The 16,883-nt window shown below is 56.6% G+C and overlaps 1 protein-coding gene and 1 long non-coding RNA gene across 2 annotated transcripts in view; both read left to right on the top strand.

Moving 5' to 3' along the window:
• The first annotated feature begins 4,145 nt into the window (after positions 1-4,145).
• Positions 4,146-16,883, top strand: part of LOC105471683 (reticulon 4 receptor like 1) — a 93,819-nt gene continuing 81,081 nt past the window's right edge. Inside the window, exon 1 of the mRNA XM_011724373.3 lies at positions 4,146-4,902. Within this exon, the coding sequence (XP_011722675.1) occupies positions 4,890-4,902 (13 nt within the window). The 5' untranslated portion in view covers positions 4,146-4,889. The remainder of the gene's footprint in view (positions 4,903-16,883) is intronic.
• On the top strand, positions 6,070-11,996 carry LOC139359416 (uncharacterized). The gene is made up of 2 exons (XR_011615313.1): positions 6,070-6,177; positions 11,754-11,996. It is a non-coding gene; the product is annotated as an uncharacterized lncRNA (long non-coding RNA).

Genomic DNA, 16,883 nt, shown 5'->3' with positions numbered 1-16,883 from the left:
AGGCTGGGGCAGGAGAATGGCGTAATCCCGGGAGGTGGAGCTTGCAGTGAGCTGAGATCCTGCCACTGCACTCCAGCCCGGGCGACAGAGGGAGACTCCGTCTCAAAAAAGAAAAAAAAAAAAAAAAAAAACCACCGTATAGACCCTGTAGAAGGTTCACATGGACGAAACTGCACCTTTGGGGAAAGCCCACAGCCTGAGGGTGCTTTCCTGGGAGGGTGGGCAGTCGAGGACTGTGATGTCTAACCCTTCTGGACCCTGGCCAACCTTTGCCCTGCCCCTCAGGGCTAGTCTTTCTCCTGATCACTGACAGAGCCCAAGAGACCCCAAAGAGAAGACAGCCAGTGAAACGGCTTTGACCTTTGGAAGAGCAAAGTACCTGCAGGACTGGCCCTCAGCAGACTGCCCCGCAGAACAATGGTCTGTCAGGGCTGACGGTCTACCCAGTCCCCTGGCGTCCTCCTCTTCTGTCTGTGGTGGTGCTGTGAGCACAGCTAGCCCTTTAAGTCAGCTCTGTGGCCTTGGGCTCCCCCAGAGGCCCTCCCTGCTTGGAAACCCCTAATTAAGGTGCAGGGAGAAGTGAAAACAAGCAGCCAGAGACAGGCCCTGCCTGGGAGGCTGCCCAGGGAGGAGAAATGGCCGGGCAGGCGGGGAGTGATCACCAAGGGTCAGTGCTCTGCCCCTCAGGCCATCAGCACTCTTAGGACAGGTAGCTGTAGACAGAAACATGACCACTGTGGGTCCCAGGAACACTCCCCTCCACTCGACAAGCGTCCAGACTGGACCTTCCCATCTCCCCTCAACTTCTTCGGATCCCCAGGGTGCAAGATCTGAATTCCAGGAGCTCACTCAGCCCCTCCTTTCTCAGGACTCCACTGCCCAGCCTGTGGACAGCCTTAGCTCTGGCTGCAGCATCGAGTTTCAAAGGGAAAGGATTGGCTCCAGCTGAGCAATGGCTTCTCCCTAGCAGGCGCCATATCCCTTGGGACCTTTCCCTCATCAGAGGTGGGGCCTGTGGATGGCAAAGGTCCCATCCTCTTGTAACATCACCCCGCATCCACTGTGCCTAATGAACTGCTCTGGCACCCATTAGGAAGCCAGATGATGCCTAGGAGAACTGGACGTGAAGAACAGATGTGAGAATGCTTCCTCAAGACCCCATAGTGCAGGACATTGGGGGCTGCCATTCAGCTTGGGCCGAGGACACCTCCATCTGTCTGTGGGGGTCTCCCTGCCTGAGTTACTCAGCAGTCTGAGTAATTACTGCCTGACAAGAAGGCGGGCACAGCGCACCCCCACATTACACCACAACACCCGCCTTCACTCGTCCCCACCCCCTGGCTGGACTCCAAGGCAGCACCCAGCCCTCCTGAGGCCTGAAATAACTCTGCTTCTCACACTCACGCCCAGCCCCAGCCAACTTTTCCTAAGATGCTAGAGTTTGTGGGCTAGGGGGTCATGGGGAGGCGGCTTGGGGAGGTGGAAGGAGGATTATCCCACATTCAGTCCCTGAGTCAGGCCCACACTTTATCGCTGATCTGTGATGTGACGTTGAGCAAGTTGTTCATCCTCTCTGGGCCTCGGTGTACTGACAGAGGACCTCTCAAGCCCCCAGTGTCAGGGCTCAGGCAGGCAGTGGGGTCAGCACTGCCGTGCAGCTGGTGGCTAAGAGAAGGAATGCCTCACCTTCTGTTCCTACCCCAAGAAGGACCAATCCTTTTTCGTTGTTTTTAACTGCTCCTGTGGCCATGGGCAGTGTGCCCAGAGTGGCAGCCATCAATCTTTTTTTATCTTTAAACATTTTTTTGAAATAGATATGGAGTCTAACTATGTTGCCCAGGCTGCTCTCGAACTCCTGGCCTCAGGCAATCCTCCCACCCCAGCCTTCCAAAGTGGTGAGATGATAGGTGTGAGCCCATGGTCCTCAGGAAGGACCAATCTTATTCATCTTCAGAACAAGGTTACTTCTCACCTTCAAGCATCTGCATGGAATGCCCTTCCCCCTTCTCAATGTGGTGAACTCAGCTCTCAAGACCTAACTCCAAGGGCACCTCTTCTGTGACTGTTTCCTGATTATCCCATAGTCCCTGGCAGAGCTAGCAGAGCCCTTTCTCAGTCTTTGTGACTTCTGTCAAACTCTAAGATGGTTTGTGGGTCTTTCTTCTCCCACGACACCTGAAGCTTCTGGAAGCCCAAGCCCAGAGCCTTAGCTCAAATCTGAAGCTTCAGTGCCACCAAATGCATGTTTGAGTGAATACGTCAGACTGGCCTTCTTTTTTTTTGTTTGTTTTGTTTTGGTTTTTTTTGAGACAGAGTCTCGCTCTGTTGCCCAGGCAGGAGTACAATGGTGTGATCTTGGCTCACTGCAACTTCCATCTCCTGGGTTCAAGAGATTCTCCTATAGCCTCCCAAGTAACTGGAATTACAGGTGCGTGCCACCACACTTGGCTAATTTTTGTATTTTTAATAGAGACAGGGTTTCACCCTGGCCAAGCTGGTCTTGAACTCCTGACCTCAAGTGATCTGCTCAGCTCGGCCTTCCAAAGTGCTGGGATTACAGGTGTGAGCCACCGTGCCCAGCCTGAACTTTTTTTTTTTTTTTTGAGATAGAGTCTCGCTCTGTTACCCAGGCTGGAATGCGGTGGCACGATCTCAGCTCACTGCAACCTCTGCCTCCCGGGTTCAAGCGATTCTCCTGCCTCAGCCTCCCGAGTAGCTGAGCCTACAGATGCATGCCACCATACCCAGCTAATTGTTGTATTTTTAGTAGAGACCGGGTTTCACCATGCTGTCCAGGCTGGTCTCAAACTCCTGACCTCGTGATCTGCCTGCCTCCACCTCCCAAAGTGCTAGGATTACAGGTGTGAGCCACCGTGCCCAGCCCTGACCTTTTTGACCTTCCTATCATGTCACCTTTTCCTACAAGGAGGGATTCAATTGGATTTCTGCTTGGATGTCACCTGCTCAGAGCAACTTTCCTTCACTGCCACCCCTACCCCTGTGTCAGCTTCAGAATAATATTCTGCTTGTTTTCTTCTAAGCACCATCTTCCCATCTTCTCTGGACTTTCCTCATTTGGTCCCTATTAAAATGGAAACTCGGCCGGGCGCGGTGGCTCACGTCTGTAATCTCAGCACTTTGGGAGGCCCAGGCGGGCGGATCACGAGGTCAGGGGATCGAGACCATCCTGGCTAACGCAGGGAAACCCCGTCTCTACTCAAAATACAAAAAATTAGCCGGGCATGGTGGCGGGCGCCTGTAACCCCAGCTACTTGGGAGGCGGAGGCAGGAGAATGGCGTGAACCCGGGAGGCAGAGCTTGCAGTGAGCTGAGATCCGGCCACTGCACTCCAGCCTTGGCGACAGAGCAAGACTCCGTCTCAAAAAAAAAAAAAAAAAAAAAAAGGAAACTCCTTGAGGACAGGGCAAAGACAAGCCTTTTTCGTCTGCTGAATTTTTAGCCACAGCAGTGCCCCACACATGCTGAGCCTTCGGTGAATGTGTGTTGAATGAGAGCCTTGGTCCATCCACTTTTCCTTCCCTTCGAATCCCTCTGATCTCAGGCCAGCAGAGGGTGCCGCCTCCACCCAGGATCTCGCCTGGCCCGAACCTTCTCTTCCCTCAGCCCAACAGGCCCCTGCGGGACCCGCTTTCCAAGGGGCGTCTCCTCTATTTTCCGCGAACCCCTGGAGGGGTCTGTGTGGACCAAGGGAGATCAGAGACCCCCCCCCCCACCCGACCCAGGCGGAGACAGCCCACCCGAGCCCGCACGGGTCCTTCCTTCTCCCTGGAATTTGCAGCTGACCCTTCCCGAATGGCTTGCTCCTCTCCTCTCCCCACAAAAGAACAGTGTCCTGGGACTCGGGGTGCGGGGCAGCCGGGTTCGCTGGAGCTGCTCAGTGCGGGGAAGAGCCGTCGAGACTGGGAGAAGGGGCGCTGGCCAGGGAGGAGACGGGGCAGGGAGCGCACTCGCGATCCAGACTCTGGGCGGTCCTCGCGTCCCAGCAGCCTCTCCCGATGACCTCCAGCCGCGAAGGGCGAGCGGGCGGGGGCTGGGCTGCGGGTTCGGGCTCCGGGAGGCCTGCGGGGCCGGGGAGGGGCGTGGAGTGGCCCGAGGACCGGCTTGGGGACTGGGGCAGGTGCCTGGACGGACGCCGGCCGAGGATCTTCCCCGGGGGCGGGTGCAGTGAAAACACCTTGGGAGGCGGCGCCGCGCGGCTGAGCGCTGCTGCCCTGGGAATAGGACGGCGCTCGGCACTGCGAGCTGAGAGCACTTTCATAAATTTTGTATGGGAGGCGCTCCGTGAGCGGGGGCGGGGAGCGGAGCGAGAGGGAGGGAGCTAGCGAGCAAAGGAGGGAGGGAGGAGGAGAGGAGGGGGAAGCCGGGGTGGGGGGGAGGAAGGGAGGCGCCCCGCTCCGCCGATCGCTCGGTCCTGCAAACGCGCGCCGGGCGCTTTCCCCGGAGCTCGGCGGTGCGTGCGAGCGCCCTTTTGCAGCAGCCGCGGCGGCGGTGGTCCGAGGGGGCGGAGAGGAGGGGGCTGCGACCGGCCGGCCAGGGGGCGGCGTCCCCCCTCAAAACCGCCTGCAAAGTGCTCCGGGTGGCAGAAGCAGGCCGCCGGCTCCGCGGAGCAAGCCGCTCCCCCCGGGGCTGAGCAAGCGCGCGGGGCTGCCGGGCAGCACCACGGTTGCTTGCGGGCGCCGGTGTCCTCGGCGCGGGGCTGGAGCTCACCATGCCCCTGAGGGGCCGGGCCACCGGGCACGAGCGGATCCCCGGCTTGCCCCCGCCTCAACGCGCTCGGATTAGCTGCAGCTGGCGCCCAGGGATTTGAATCTGGACCCCAGGAGGGAGTGCGCCTAGGCCGACCTCGGAGCGGCGGCCCCGTGGCCAACATGCTTCGCAAAGGTGAGTTGGAGCCGCAGGGGCAAGTTGAAGTTGAATGCGCTCAGGAAAGAGCCGTGAGCCCTGGAGCCGCCCGGCGCTGAGGCTCCCGATCCGGGAAGTAGCCCCCGGCGGGCTGGTGGGTTTTGCCGGGCGCACCCGCCGAGGGGCTGCTGCTGGGGCTCAGCTCCCGTCGGTGGCCAGTTGTGAGACACGGGGTTTGCTCCATGGATCGAGTGGCCAGGCCTAGAGATCAGGCCCGGAGGGGTCAGTCGGAGACCAGAGTGAGCGGCCGGTGGTGGAAGGGGAGCCGGCCTCCTGGGACCTTTGCTTTGCTGTGATAAAGTTTTGCACTTGCAGGCTCCATCCCCTGCGCGGGCACACGCCCTTGCTTCTGCCGCTTTGTGGAGGCCGAGTCCGCACGGCGCTCCTGTGCAGCCAGCGGTCAGTGACCGCGCGGCCCGGGCGCTCCCCGCGCGCCCTAGCTCCCCAGACGAGGCCCGGACGCGGACGTCTTCTCTGCAGTCCTGCTCTGATCCCCAGGGATGGGCTCTGGGCACCCAGCTGCTGAGGGTGGGGAGCAGCCAGCGCCTGATGTCCAGTTCCTCAAACTTTCCTTATGCTGGGAGTGGAGGGACGCGAAGGCCGTGCCGCCAGTGTGCGCGACCGGTGCCCAGCTCAACTTGAGGACAGCTGGCTTCGCGACCACCTTAGCTAGACGCCCCGGCAGCCTGGCCCAGTACCGAGCGCGGCAAAGTTGGTGCGGGCACCGGGGAAGTCCCGCCGCGGCCCCACGTGGTTGCCACGCTGGGCGCCGTCCCCCGGGCCCTGGGAGGGCAAGTGATCACGCCGGGAGCCCACGGGCCTCGCCACCAGCTGTTCCAGCCTCTGCGTCTGCCTCTCTCCCCTCCCAGGTCCGAGCGGGCTGTGGCGCCCCGCCGGGATCTCCCCGCGCCTGGCCCGGCCGGGAGGCTGAGAAGCCGCGGGGCCTGCGGTTGGCTGCCCCGGCCCTGCGGGAGCCGGCTGAGGCGGGAGCTCAGGTAGCGGAGGGGCCTGATCCCTGCGCTCCGCGCTCCAGCCTTAATCCGCCCCTGTTTCCATGGCAACAGACCGAGGTGTCGTAAGCACAGGATTCTGACCTCACAGCAGGATGGGGAAGGAGAAAACGCGCACGGGGAGGGGGTGGAGGTGGGGGAGGTAGGGGAGGTGGGGGAGGGGGGGAAGCGAAGCCCTAAGATGGGCGGAGAGAAGCAGATGTGGAGGTGATGGCGGAGACCCAGATATAAGCAGGTCAGACAGGTGGGTGGAGGAACCACGCCTTTGGTGGGGCGGTAAAGGCCGTTTGGTGGTCGCAGCTTGGGCGGACCGAGGAAGCTGAGTTGCCCCGTCGTCTTGGAAGAGTCACAAACTTGTGTGTGACTTGTGCCCTCCACGTGGGTCGGTGCAGTGCAGGGGGAAGCGCTGGCTGTCTTCCGCTGTGGTGTGGAAGAGTCTCTGGGGCTAGTTGGAGAAACCGCTTTGCAGACACACCCCAGATCCTCCTTTTCCCTGCAGAAAGGCACAAAAAGTCCTTTCAGCAACCGAGCAGTGCTGGCCAAAGTGTCTTTGCACAGAGAAGGTGCTTTTTACAGAGCTGAGCACGAGCCCAGGTCTGAGAAACTTGGGCCTGGAGCATGCAAACTTGCCCCAGTCGGGAAGGCTTCCCGGGCACCTCTAAAGAGGCCGCCATGTCTGGGCTGCAGGTCTGTGATAGGGATAATGGAGAGGAACTGACATCTCATTTCCCTTTTGGTCTTTTGTCTTTTGGCAGTTTATAGTTAAAAATGAGCCACCAAGCAGCCCACGCACTTTATTTATATGGTTTAGGTGCCCAGGGAGGCTCCAGCAGCCTCCAAGAGCCTTTCTCTCCCACCCTGGCTAGCCAGAGGCCCAGCTATGGATGAGCCCATTGCATTGTGGAGGCGGCTCCCGGGGGGAGCCTCCTTACCCGGCACAAGAGGTGGCCACTGGAGGCTTAGCAGTCACGTGTGTTTGCTACTCGGGCTGTTTTTTCCTTCCTGCACAGCCTGGTTGGCTGAAGAGGTTCCACCGATAGGTTTCCACCTGAATTGGCCCAAAGGAAGCAGAGAAGAGAAGCCCTTCACTAGGCTGGGCTCAGCCTGGGGACCTGGAGACTGCCCCTAGGACATTGTGTGGACAGAGGACTTGTGTTGGTTCTTTCCTGGGCAGGCAGTTTTCTCTTTTGGCCCCAGATCCTGATCCTTTGGATTTGTTTCTTCTGCCCACCTGTATAGGACACTCAGATTCTCTGTATGGATTCTAGGTAGGCGCCCAAAGCCAAAAGCATGACTGAGGCTAATGCCCAGGGAGGTGGCCATTCAAGTGTCTGCTTCTAGAATTATTCCCAAAGTCTCCAAGCAAAAATTATATAGGAGGCCAGGTGTGGTGGCTCATGGCTATAATACCAGCATTTTGGGAGGCCAAGGTAGGAGGATCACTTGAGACCAGGAGTTCGAGGCCAGCCTGGGCAACAGAATGAGACTCCGTCTCAAAAAAAAAAAAAAAATGGAGTCTCACTCTGTTGCCCAGGCTGGAGTGCAGTGGTGCAATCTCAGCTAACTGCAACCTCTGCCTCCCAGATTCAAGCAATTCTCCTGCCTCAGCCTCCCAAGTAGCTAGGACTACAGGTGCACGCCACCATGCTTGACTCATTTTTTGTATTTTTAGTAGAGATGGGGTTTTGCCATGTTGGCCAGGCTGGTCTCAAACTCCTGGTCTCAAGTGATCCGCCCACTTCTGCCTCCTGAAGTGCTGGGATTACAGGTGTGAGTCACCGCACCTGGACAAAATTTTAAAAAATTATCCAGGTGCAGTGGCATATGCTGGTAGTCCCAGCTACTTGGGAGGCTGAGGTGGGAGGATCACTTGAGTCTGAGAGATAGGGGCTACAGTGGGCCGACATTGTGCTACTGCCCTCCAGCCTGCGGGACAAAGCCAGACGCTATTTAAAAAAAAAAAAAAAAAAAAACAGACTGGGCACGGTGGCTCACACCTGTAATCCCAGCACTTTGGGAGGCTGAGTTGGGAGGATCACTTGAGGTCAGGAGTTCAAGACCAGCCTGACCAACATGGTGAAACCCCATTTCTACTAAAAATACAAAACTTAGCCAGTCGTGCTGGCACATGTCTGTTATCCCAGCTTCTTGGGAAGCTGAGGCAGGAGAATCACTTGAACCCGGGAGGCAGAGGTTGCAGTGAGCCGAGATTGTGCCACTGCACTCCAGCCCGGGAAAACATGCGACACTCCATCTAAAAAAAAAAGATATAGGAAGTGTTTAGACAGATCTTGCTATTTTTTTGCCTATAATACGCAGAGCCCTATGTGGGGTCCTGGACCTGAGGGAGTGTAATAATTTAATTATGATTCTGAAAAGGGTTTGAAAGATGAAGAAAGAGTAGCCTTCCCTAGATCCTGTGGGGAGGAGGGAAGAGAAGAAAACCCTTAACTTTCTGCAAAGGGCAGGGCTCATGGTCTTGATAATGGGGTGCCCTGTGCAGTGAGGAGTCCAGTGGTATGAAGCCCCAGAGGAGGAGGAAGGCAGGACCAGACCTTGGGCCATGAGGATCATCTTTCTGATTGGTGGTTGTCCTAGTAAAGCTGTCCCCTGGCACGACATTTTGGGAGGACTGGGGGGACTGCCTTGTGTCTCTTAATGAAAGGACTACTGGCCACAGCCCCACCTCTGTGAACTAGAACAGCCCCAGTGGGAGAAAGCTGCTGACAGTCCTGGTAGCTGAAGGCTCCAGCAGCTGCCCTCCCTGCTTCTCCCTCTCGTGGCCTAGCCGGCAAAACCAGGGATATTAAAAGCAAGCCTCTGGTTGAGAGGTGAGAGGCAGGAGGGCAAACGAGGCCCCGAGCCACCCTGCAAATCCAGGAAGGAAGGGCGGCCTGTCGGGGGTTTGCTTTGCCAGAAGTGGCCTGCTTAAGGTCAGGACTCATGGTTTTCATGTGTAGAGCTATAAAAACAGAATGCAAATCAAGAGCCTCTGGGCTAATACAGAACCTTTCCTTAAAGTTTTTGTCTTGTTAAGCAAGAAAATAGAGTGCCAAATAGGCTTTGTTAAGTGGCAGTCTAATTAATAATTTAAAATCTTGTAACTGTCTTTCATTAGAATTTATCTGTACATCAACCACAAAATCAGTCAAACACACTCATTTATAAGTTAATGCCATCCCTGAATAATTCAGCAAGAGCTAGATTAAGGCCTGCAACCCAGCAAGATGCATTTGGTTCCGTTGGTCTCCATGGGCAGATGGGCTGGGCTGGTGGCAGATTTGGGCTTCTCTTTTGTGGAAAGAAGGGAAGGCAAAGGGAAGGAGGGACCATGGTGACGTCAGACGGTTGCTTGACTTGAATCCAGAGCTCCTCTAGGTGTTTGGAGAGTCTTCATGTGGCCAGACGTGGGCAGGCTACATCTCTGCTTCTCTCTGGGGGCAACCAAGACTTGGAGCTATTAGTAATATAGCTGCCCTTAGCCCCAGTGACGAGGCGGAGAGAAGAGTGTTCCGTGGATGGCCAAGACACTCTTTTCTGTGCAGAGGAAGTATAGAGGGGAGATACAAGAGCCCTTATCAAGCTGTGAGGCTTTTTAGCCCAAATCCAGGTGCAGAAGTCAGATTTCCGTCTTCCCAGCCCATTTCTGTCCCAATCAAGGTAGGTAGCCTGGTGGAACCAATCTCACCAAAACAGCTTCTTTCTTTAGGAGCTTCTGGGCTGCTGCTCTCCTCAAAGCTCTGGGTCCTTATGCCAGAAAAAAAGAAGCCAAGAGGAGAGATTTTAGGGGAGCACCCTGACAGAGAGGAGAGGCAGAGCGAGTTGCTAAGTAAAGCCCATACATGCATTTTCTCACCAGTAGCCAGAATAACAGCAAGGACAGCAGAGCGACGTTCCTGTGAGCTCAGACAACATAGAAAAAGCGTTTTGGTTCAGTTCCCACCATGCCAGCACGGAAACAATTCCTTACTGCAGAGTGTTCAGGTCCATTTTCAACAGGGAAACTGTTCATGACCCACACTCCCAGCACGAGCCCTGGTTCCTCCACAGAAGGAATGAGCTTCAGAGTTCCCGGCCTCCGCCTCGGCTTGCCAACCCGGAGCCCTCTGGGCGGGTACGTGGCTCTGTTGAGGGAGACCAGGTAGACACCCGGAGCAGACACACGCTCCCTGCGGGGAGAGATTCTTGGCGGAGTTTGAGAAGAAGAAGTCTCAAGAGGAAAAGTCAGGGGAAGGGGTAGGTGTTTGCCCCTGGCCAGTGGTGGAGTTGAAAGCAGATGGCATCGAGGAGGGGGAGTTGTGTGGGGCGAGTCCAACTCCAAGCTCTGACCATGTCTTTGGGGTGAGGCTTGAAAAAGGACAGAGCGGTTCACTTGCTGGAGATGAGGAGGAGGGGCAGGCGTCGTGAAGGATGTCGAGAGCGGAACTGCCTGGTACCATCTGCAGTGAAGTAGTGGTTAAGGTTAAAGCAGAGAGGAGATGACAGGGAGGGAACAGATGGCCGAGGCAGCAAAATAGCTGGCGAAACGGGAGCGGAGCCTCCAGGGACGGCAGAAGCCAGGACCTCCACGCAGAGTGCAGGAAGCAGCCCTCTCCTCGGGGTGCAGTGGCCGGACCTCCCTGGGCAGAAGTGAGACAGAGACAGGAGTCAGGAAGGGACCCCAGGCAAGGGCCCCCCCAAGGCCTGGAGAAGAACTGAGGGAACTGGCAGCTCCAAGGCTAGGGCTTCAGGAGCAGGGGCCTCCAGGGATGTCGAACTGGAGAGAGGAGCCCACTGACTTGGTGTCCATCACTAGAATGAGTCACGGCCACCTCGGGCTTCACAGAACAAACCCAGCCAAGCCTGCTGTGAGGAGATATGGATGCTAGCTGGAAACAGGCAGCAGGCAATAACCTGCTCTTCCCCACCTGCACGTCCCCGTCCACATGCTGCCAATAGCCGCTTGCGTTTACTGAGCCTCACTGAGGGTGCTCCATGCCTTATCTCATGCCACTTCATCACCACCCTGCAGGATCCGTCTGTGCTTATTCCAGATGAGGAAACTGAGGCATAGCTAGCTGGAGTCCCTTTCCCTGGGCCACCCAGCCAGCACACTGCTGAGTTAGGATGCAGCCCCTGCTCTGTCTGTCAAGCCCACCCTCCCCCTTGCTCTCTGGACCTCTGTGCTCCACTGTCTCACGTGCCCATCTGTCTTGATTTCTCTGACATTTGTTTTGTGGGGCGCTGGGCGCTGCTGATTCATTTCTGGCTTCTCACAGAGCTTGCTGGTGGTTCCCGTGCACTCCCCTCTGCGGTTCCTCAGGAACTTCTCTGGCTGGGATCTGGGACCCCGGGGGCCTGAGCTGCTGTCTCATATGCCCTCTCCTACTCCCTCTCCCCTGGTGTCTGGAAGACACAGTCCTCACCTCTGTCTCCTGCCCTGGTTTCTTCCTTGGGGACAGAGATGGGACAGTGGGGCTAGGAACCCTCCTGCCTGCGTTCATGCCTCTGACAAAGGCCCAGGGCCATGGTTTATTTGGGGGCTGGGCTCTGCTTGGGCTCTCAGCCCTGCCCATGGTTTGCTCTCCCTGGCTTCCCTTCCAGGGTGACCTGAGGGACTTGCTAGCATAGCCCCGGAACACACCGGTTCCTCCACCTATACCTGCCCCTCTAGCCTTGTAGTGCTCCCTACCTCCTGGGGGGCCTTCCCACAGCCCAGCCCTAGCCTGCCAGGCAGGATGGCAGCTGCAGGGCTCAGCTGTCCTCCAGAAAGAGCTTCTCCTGTCCCCTTCCAGCCACAGTTGAGTCCCAGAGAGGTCAATGCTCCCTGTGATTCTTTAGGAAAAGAAAGAAGATGAAACAAGCAGGGAGTCTCGCCGATCTGAGGGTGCAGGAGGGTGGAATCCCGCCTCGGAGTGGAGGCCTCCTCTGCCGCGGTGAGGCACGTGCTTCCGAACCTGTGATCACTGTCTAACCAGTCAGTGAAGCGTGGAAACGAAACTGCAAACATTCCCTGCTATCTGATTCAGGAGAGTCACTCTGGAGGCCTCTGTGCTGGCACAGCAATAAAGAGTTGGCACCACAGCGTATGTGTGTGTGTGTACAGAAGCACACCTGGCAAGCATGCAACAGGCTCCCTGGAGAGTGTGTACCAGAGGTCACTGTTGCAGAGCAGTACCCCCCAAGTGCACCAGAGCCTCTGTTGGCACCCACACCATCAGTCTACCAGCGGGGTTTGGCACCATGGCACGCTGGTGAGCCACTCAGTGGGGGCAGGGGCTCCCAGGAGTGGGCGGGCCAGCGCCGTGTGTGCTACATGTCAGGAACAACACTTGCTGAGTGGGTGTGTGGCTCGCCCTCACAGGGGGTGGGTGGGCACGACTCATGACTTGTCTGCCAGGGGACAGAGACCACTGCAGCCCCCAGCAATGGGCCTTTGGCAGCTTACTGAGTTGATTCCAGAGGGTGGTGGCATCATGGTGACAACCACATCAGCCAGGGTAGGTCTGTGGGAAATTGAGCGAGAGTCTCTCCCAAGTCAGGACAGAAGCTGGGCTCCCAACTGTCAGCCCACCGAGGTGGCAGGAAAGTTTGCTTCTGCCTCTAAAATCATCCTCACAGGGTTTGCTATCTCTTTCCGGGCACCAGAGCCAGCACATGGTGAAGAGGGCCTTTACATATGCCTATGTCGAGAGATTCATGAGGCCCTAGGGGGGAAACTGGCATTCTTCTGACCCTGATTTATTTATAGGGCGATGGGATGATGGGGATATGGAGGCTAAGATGCCTCCATTAGTGAGACGCGCACAAGGCAAGAAGCTTGCTCTGCATTTGACATTTAGTGGGACGACTGCTACCAGGGAGCTGCTGTTTCTTTTCGAAGGTTTTGCCTTTAATGTTCTATTCATGGGCTTGTCTGAGCAAGCTGGGAGAAGGAAGGAGCACATGTGGAGGTGGGCCTGGGGTCTGCAGCCGGCCAACCTCAGGGGAGGCAGGGCCCAGGGAGGTCACTCAATGGCCAGTGTGGGGCACCTGGGCAGGCCGGATGCTGGGGACAGCGGCTCTGCTCTGGCGCTGCAGCCCGGCCGCCCGCCTGCTGCCGCCTGTCGCTGGCGTGTGCCGCATGTGTCTCTCTGTCTCTCATCACACGCTGCCAGACTCCGCCTCTCACCACAGCCCTGTGGCAACCCTGGCTTTGGTCTTGCCACGGCCCTTTCCTTCCCCGGAACTGTGGGGCTGTGGAAAGATCACCGAGGCTGGCACCCTGAGGCTGCATCCGGCCATCTCTGGGGCAGACTCAGTAGAACCCCAGACATGTCTCCTCGTCTCTGGGCCTTAGTTTACCCATCTGTAATATGACTAGATCGATAGTCTTTCAAAGTTTTTTTTGTTTTTTGTTTTTGTTTTTGAGACAGAGTCTCGCTGCGTCTCCCAGGCTGGAGTGCAGTGGGACGATCTTGGCTCACTGCAACTTCCGCCTCCCGGGTTCAAGTGATTCTCCTGCCTCAGCCTACTAAGTAGCTGGGATTACAGGCACCCACCACCACAACCGGCTAATTTTTGTATTTTTAGTTGAGACAGGGTTTCACCATGTTGGCCAGGCTGTTCTCAAACTCCTGACCTCAGGTGATCCTCCCAACTCAGCCTCCCAAAGCGCTGGGATTACAGATGTGAGCCACCACGCCCGGCCTTCAAATATTTTTCTTTTTTTTTTTTTTTTTTTTTTGAGATGGAGTCTCGCTCTGTCACCCAGGCTGGAGTGCAGTGGCCGGATCTCAGCTCACTGCAAGCTCCGCCTCCCGGGTTCACGCCATTCTCCTGCCTCAGCCTCCCGAGTAGCTGGGACTACAGGCACCTGCCACCTCGCCCGGCTAAGTTTTTGTATTTTTAGTAGAGACGGGGTTTCACTGTGTTAGCCAGGATGGTCTCGATCTCCTGACCTCGTGATCCGCCCGTCTCAGCCTCCCAAAGTGCTGGGATTACAGGCTTGAGCCACCTCGCCCGGCCCAAATGTTTTTCAATAGCAGGAGTTTTTTCAAATGGTACCTAATGTCAGAGCCCAGGGCAGGGGGGCCATGATCAGAGTCAGAGCCAGGGGGAAGAGCTTCCTCCTTTGGCCTCAGTGCCACCCAGGCCGCCCCTCCAGCTTGGAGGCTCTGGAGTCCCTTGTGGTCCCTCCTAGCAGGACATAGGAAACCACTGGGTGTGCTGAGCGTTGTGTGTTAACAAGGAGGACGGTCCGCTGTCCACAGGGCAAGGGGTTTGAGTTCTGTCACCTGTGGCTGGTGGGATGTTTCATCCCCTCCTTTCAGACTCCTTGCGGCCACTCGACTCTCTCCGCCCGGATCGAGGAAGGGATTGTCCACACTTGGAGTCTCCTTATTCTCACCTCACCCCTCAAGCCAAACCCTGCTTTTTCCCCGGCATCCACAGTCACTGCTCTGGCTTGACGCTAAACCCGACAGACCTTTTCCTTATCTCCTTGACCTTCTGGGGCACTGGCCCTGTTGGCCGTCCTGTTTCCCTGGCTTCCCTGATGGCAGCCTCCGTGGTTCCACGGCTGCCCCTCTCGGCCGTCTTGGCCAGCTTCCCTCCTCTTACCACTTCTCAAATGTGGCACCTCCCTGGGCAGCGCCATGCTTGGCTCCTGGGGCATTCATTGCAGTGGCCGGCCTTTGGCTGACTCCCCTGATATCCCATCCTCAGCCTCTGATGTCCAGAGCCACCTGCCCACCAGTGTCCTCACTGGTGGTCTCACAGGCCTCTCAAACCCAGCGTGTCTGAAATTGCCTCTTCCTCATTTTCCCCATCATGGCATCTGGCACCATTGCTCTCCAGCCACCCCCAGCTCAAGAGCTGACCCCTGACCTCCCTGCACCCTCCGTCCCTCGCAAAGCCTTGCCCTTCTCCCATGGCGCCCTTCCCACCTCCTCCACCACTGCCTGCTCTGCCTCCACCCGAGCCCAGGCCACCATCATCTCCTGACCCTGCCAGCAGCCTCCTGTCTTGCCTTTGCTGAAACCAGGTCTTACATAGTGGCGGGATTCCACAGTGCCCTGTGCTCTTGTCTCTCTCGTCTTAGAACCCCTCAGCGATTCCCTTTTTCATCAGGGGGATGGCCTGCCATGTCCTTCCTCCTGGCCCCACCACAGCTCTGACCTTCTCTCTCCCCACTGCTTTGAACTCTGAGCTCCAGGTCTACCGAACTTCTTTGGATTCAACTGAATGATGTTCTTTGTTTTTTGTTTTTGTGTTTTTTTTTCCTTTAAGATGGCGTCTTGCTCTGTCGCCCAGGCTGGAGTGCAGTAGCGCGCGATCTTGGCTCACTGCAACCTCTGTCTCCCGGGTTCAAGCAATCTCCTGTCTCAGCTTCCCAAGTAGCTGGGATTACAGGTGCACACCACCACACCTGGCTAATTTTTGTATTTTTAGTAGACACAAGGTTTTACCATGTTGGCCAGGCTGGTCTCGAACTCCTGATCTCAGGTGATCCGCCTGCCTCGGCCTCCCAAAGCATTGGGATTACAGGCGTGAGCCACTGCTCCCAGCCTGAGTCATGTTATTTTGTCTTGAAAGATCTGCACAAGCAGCTCATTCTGCCTAGAACACTCCGTGGCTGCTTCCCCTGCACTCCCATCCTCAGGTCTCAACTTACACACATCTTCTGGGGAGAGTCCCTTCATGCCTTGAATGGGGAGAGTGGGGGGTCCTGAGAGCTCTGTAGGGCCCTGCACGTCCCTGTCATGGTACGCAGGCTGCCTTGTTGCAATGGTAATACTTTTACATGATCTGTCTTCCCCGCCGGATGGTGGTGAGTTCCAAGAGGAGACTGGAACTCCATCCTGTGCCCCTCCAGATCCCTCACGCTGCTCTCTGTCCTCCAGGGTTGGCTTGTCCAAGTTCAACAGTGGGCTTCCACACCCTCCCACTTCCAGCTGGATCTGCCAAGGGTGAGTCCCCATGGGCACTGGGTGTCCCTCTGCAAAAGGCCACCCAAAGGTTTTCCCAGAAGCACAGCCTGAGTTTCAAAAATTCAAGCAAGTAGTTTATTTGGGAAATGATCCAAGGAAATGCCAGGAAGCGAGTGGGAGGGTGAAACAGAGAAGGGGAGAAGCCAATCAGGGACTCATTGGGTCAAGTAGTTACCACTGTGGGCACCAGAGCTTAACCCTGCTGCACAACTTTGGGATGCAGTCTAGAACCCGCACTTCAAAGTTATCAAACCCCAAGGATGAGGGAGCTGGGGTATTTATGTTCCAGGGTGAGGGAACTGGGGTATTTATATTCCAGGGTGAGGGAACTGGGGTATTTATGTTCCAGGGTGAGGGAGCTGGGGTATTTATGTTCCAGGGTGAGGGAGCTGGGGTATTTATGTTCCAGTGCCCACCGGTCACTGGCTGAGTCTTGTTCCTGTAGCGGTATTCATTCCCAGCACATTTGGCCTGCTCTGTTGGTGAGCAAAGCCAGCTCTGCTGCTAGAGAAAGCCCTGAGGCAAAGAAATGCAAGTCCTGGCGGCTGAAAGTCAGGCTGGTGTGCTGAAATGGTCAAAGTCAGGGCTGTGGGCAGGCCCTCGCAGTATCTGCTACACAGCCCCTGCCATTAGCTCTCCTGGCAGCTCTTTCTACCTCTGAGTTCAGTAAGAGCTCCCCCTCACTCAGCCCTGGGGGTCTGTCTGTGTTGGGGGTGGTTATGACTTTATCTCTTACGCCTTCCTTGTTCCCTGCACTTCTGTCTTCCTCTTTATTCATCAAATTACTCAATCTGAAAATGCTCTTTCCTATCAGGACCCCACTAAAACAGCATCCTGCACAAAATAGAACATAGCAGGCCAGGCGTGGAGGCTCACCCCTGTGATCCCAGCACTTTGGGAAGCCGAGGAGGGCAGATCACTTGAGGTCACAAGTTCAAGACCATCCTGGCCAACATGATGAAATCCTTCTGTACTAAAAATACAAAATTTAGCCGGGCAT

This window comes from Macaca nemestrina, chromosome 17, assembly GCF_043159975.1.
Source record: "Macaca nemestrina isolate mMacNem1 chromosome 17, mMacNem.hap1, whole genome shotgun sequence".
Lineage (NCBI taxonomy): Eukaryota > Metazoa > Chordata > Mammalia > Primates > Cercopithecidae > Macaca > Macaca nemestrina.
Note: the sequence above shows the minus strand (reverse complement) of the source record. Positions and strands in the feature narration are given on the sequence as shown.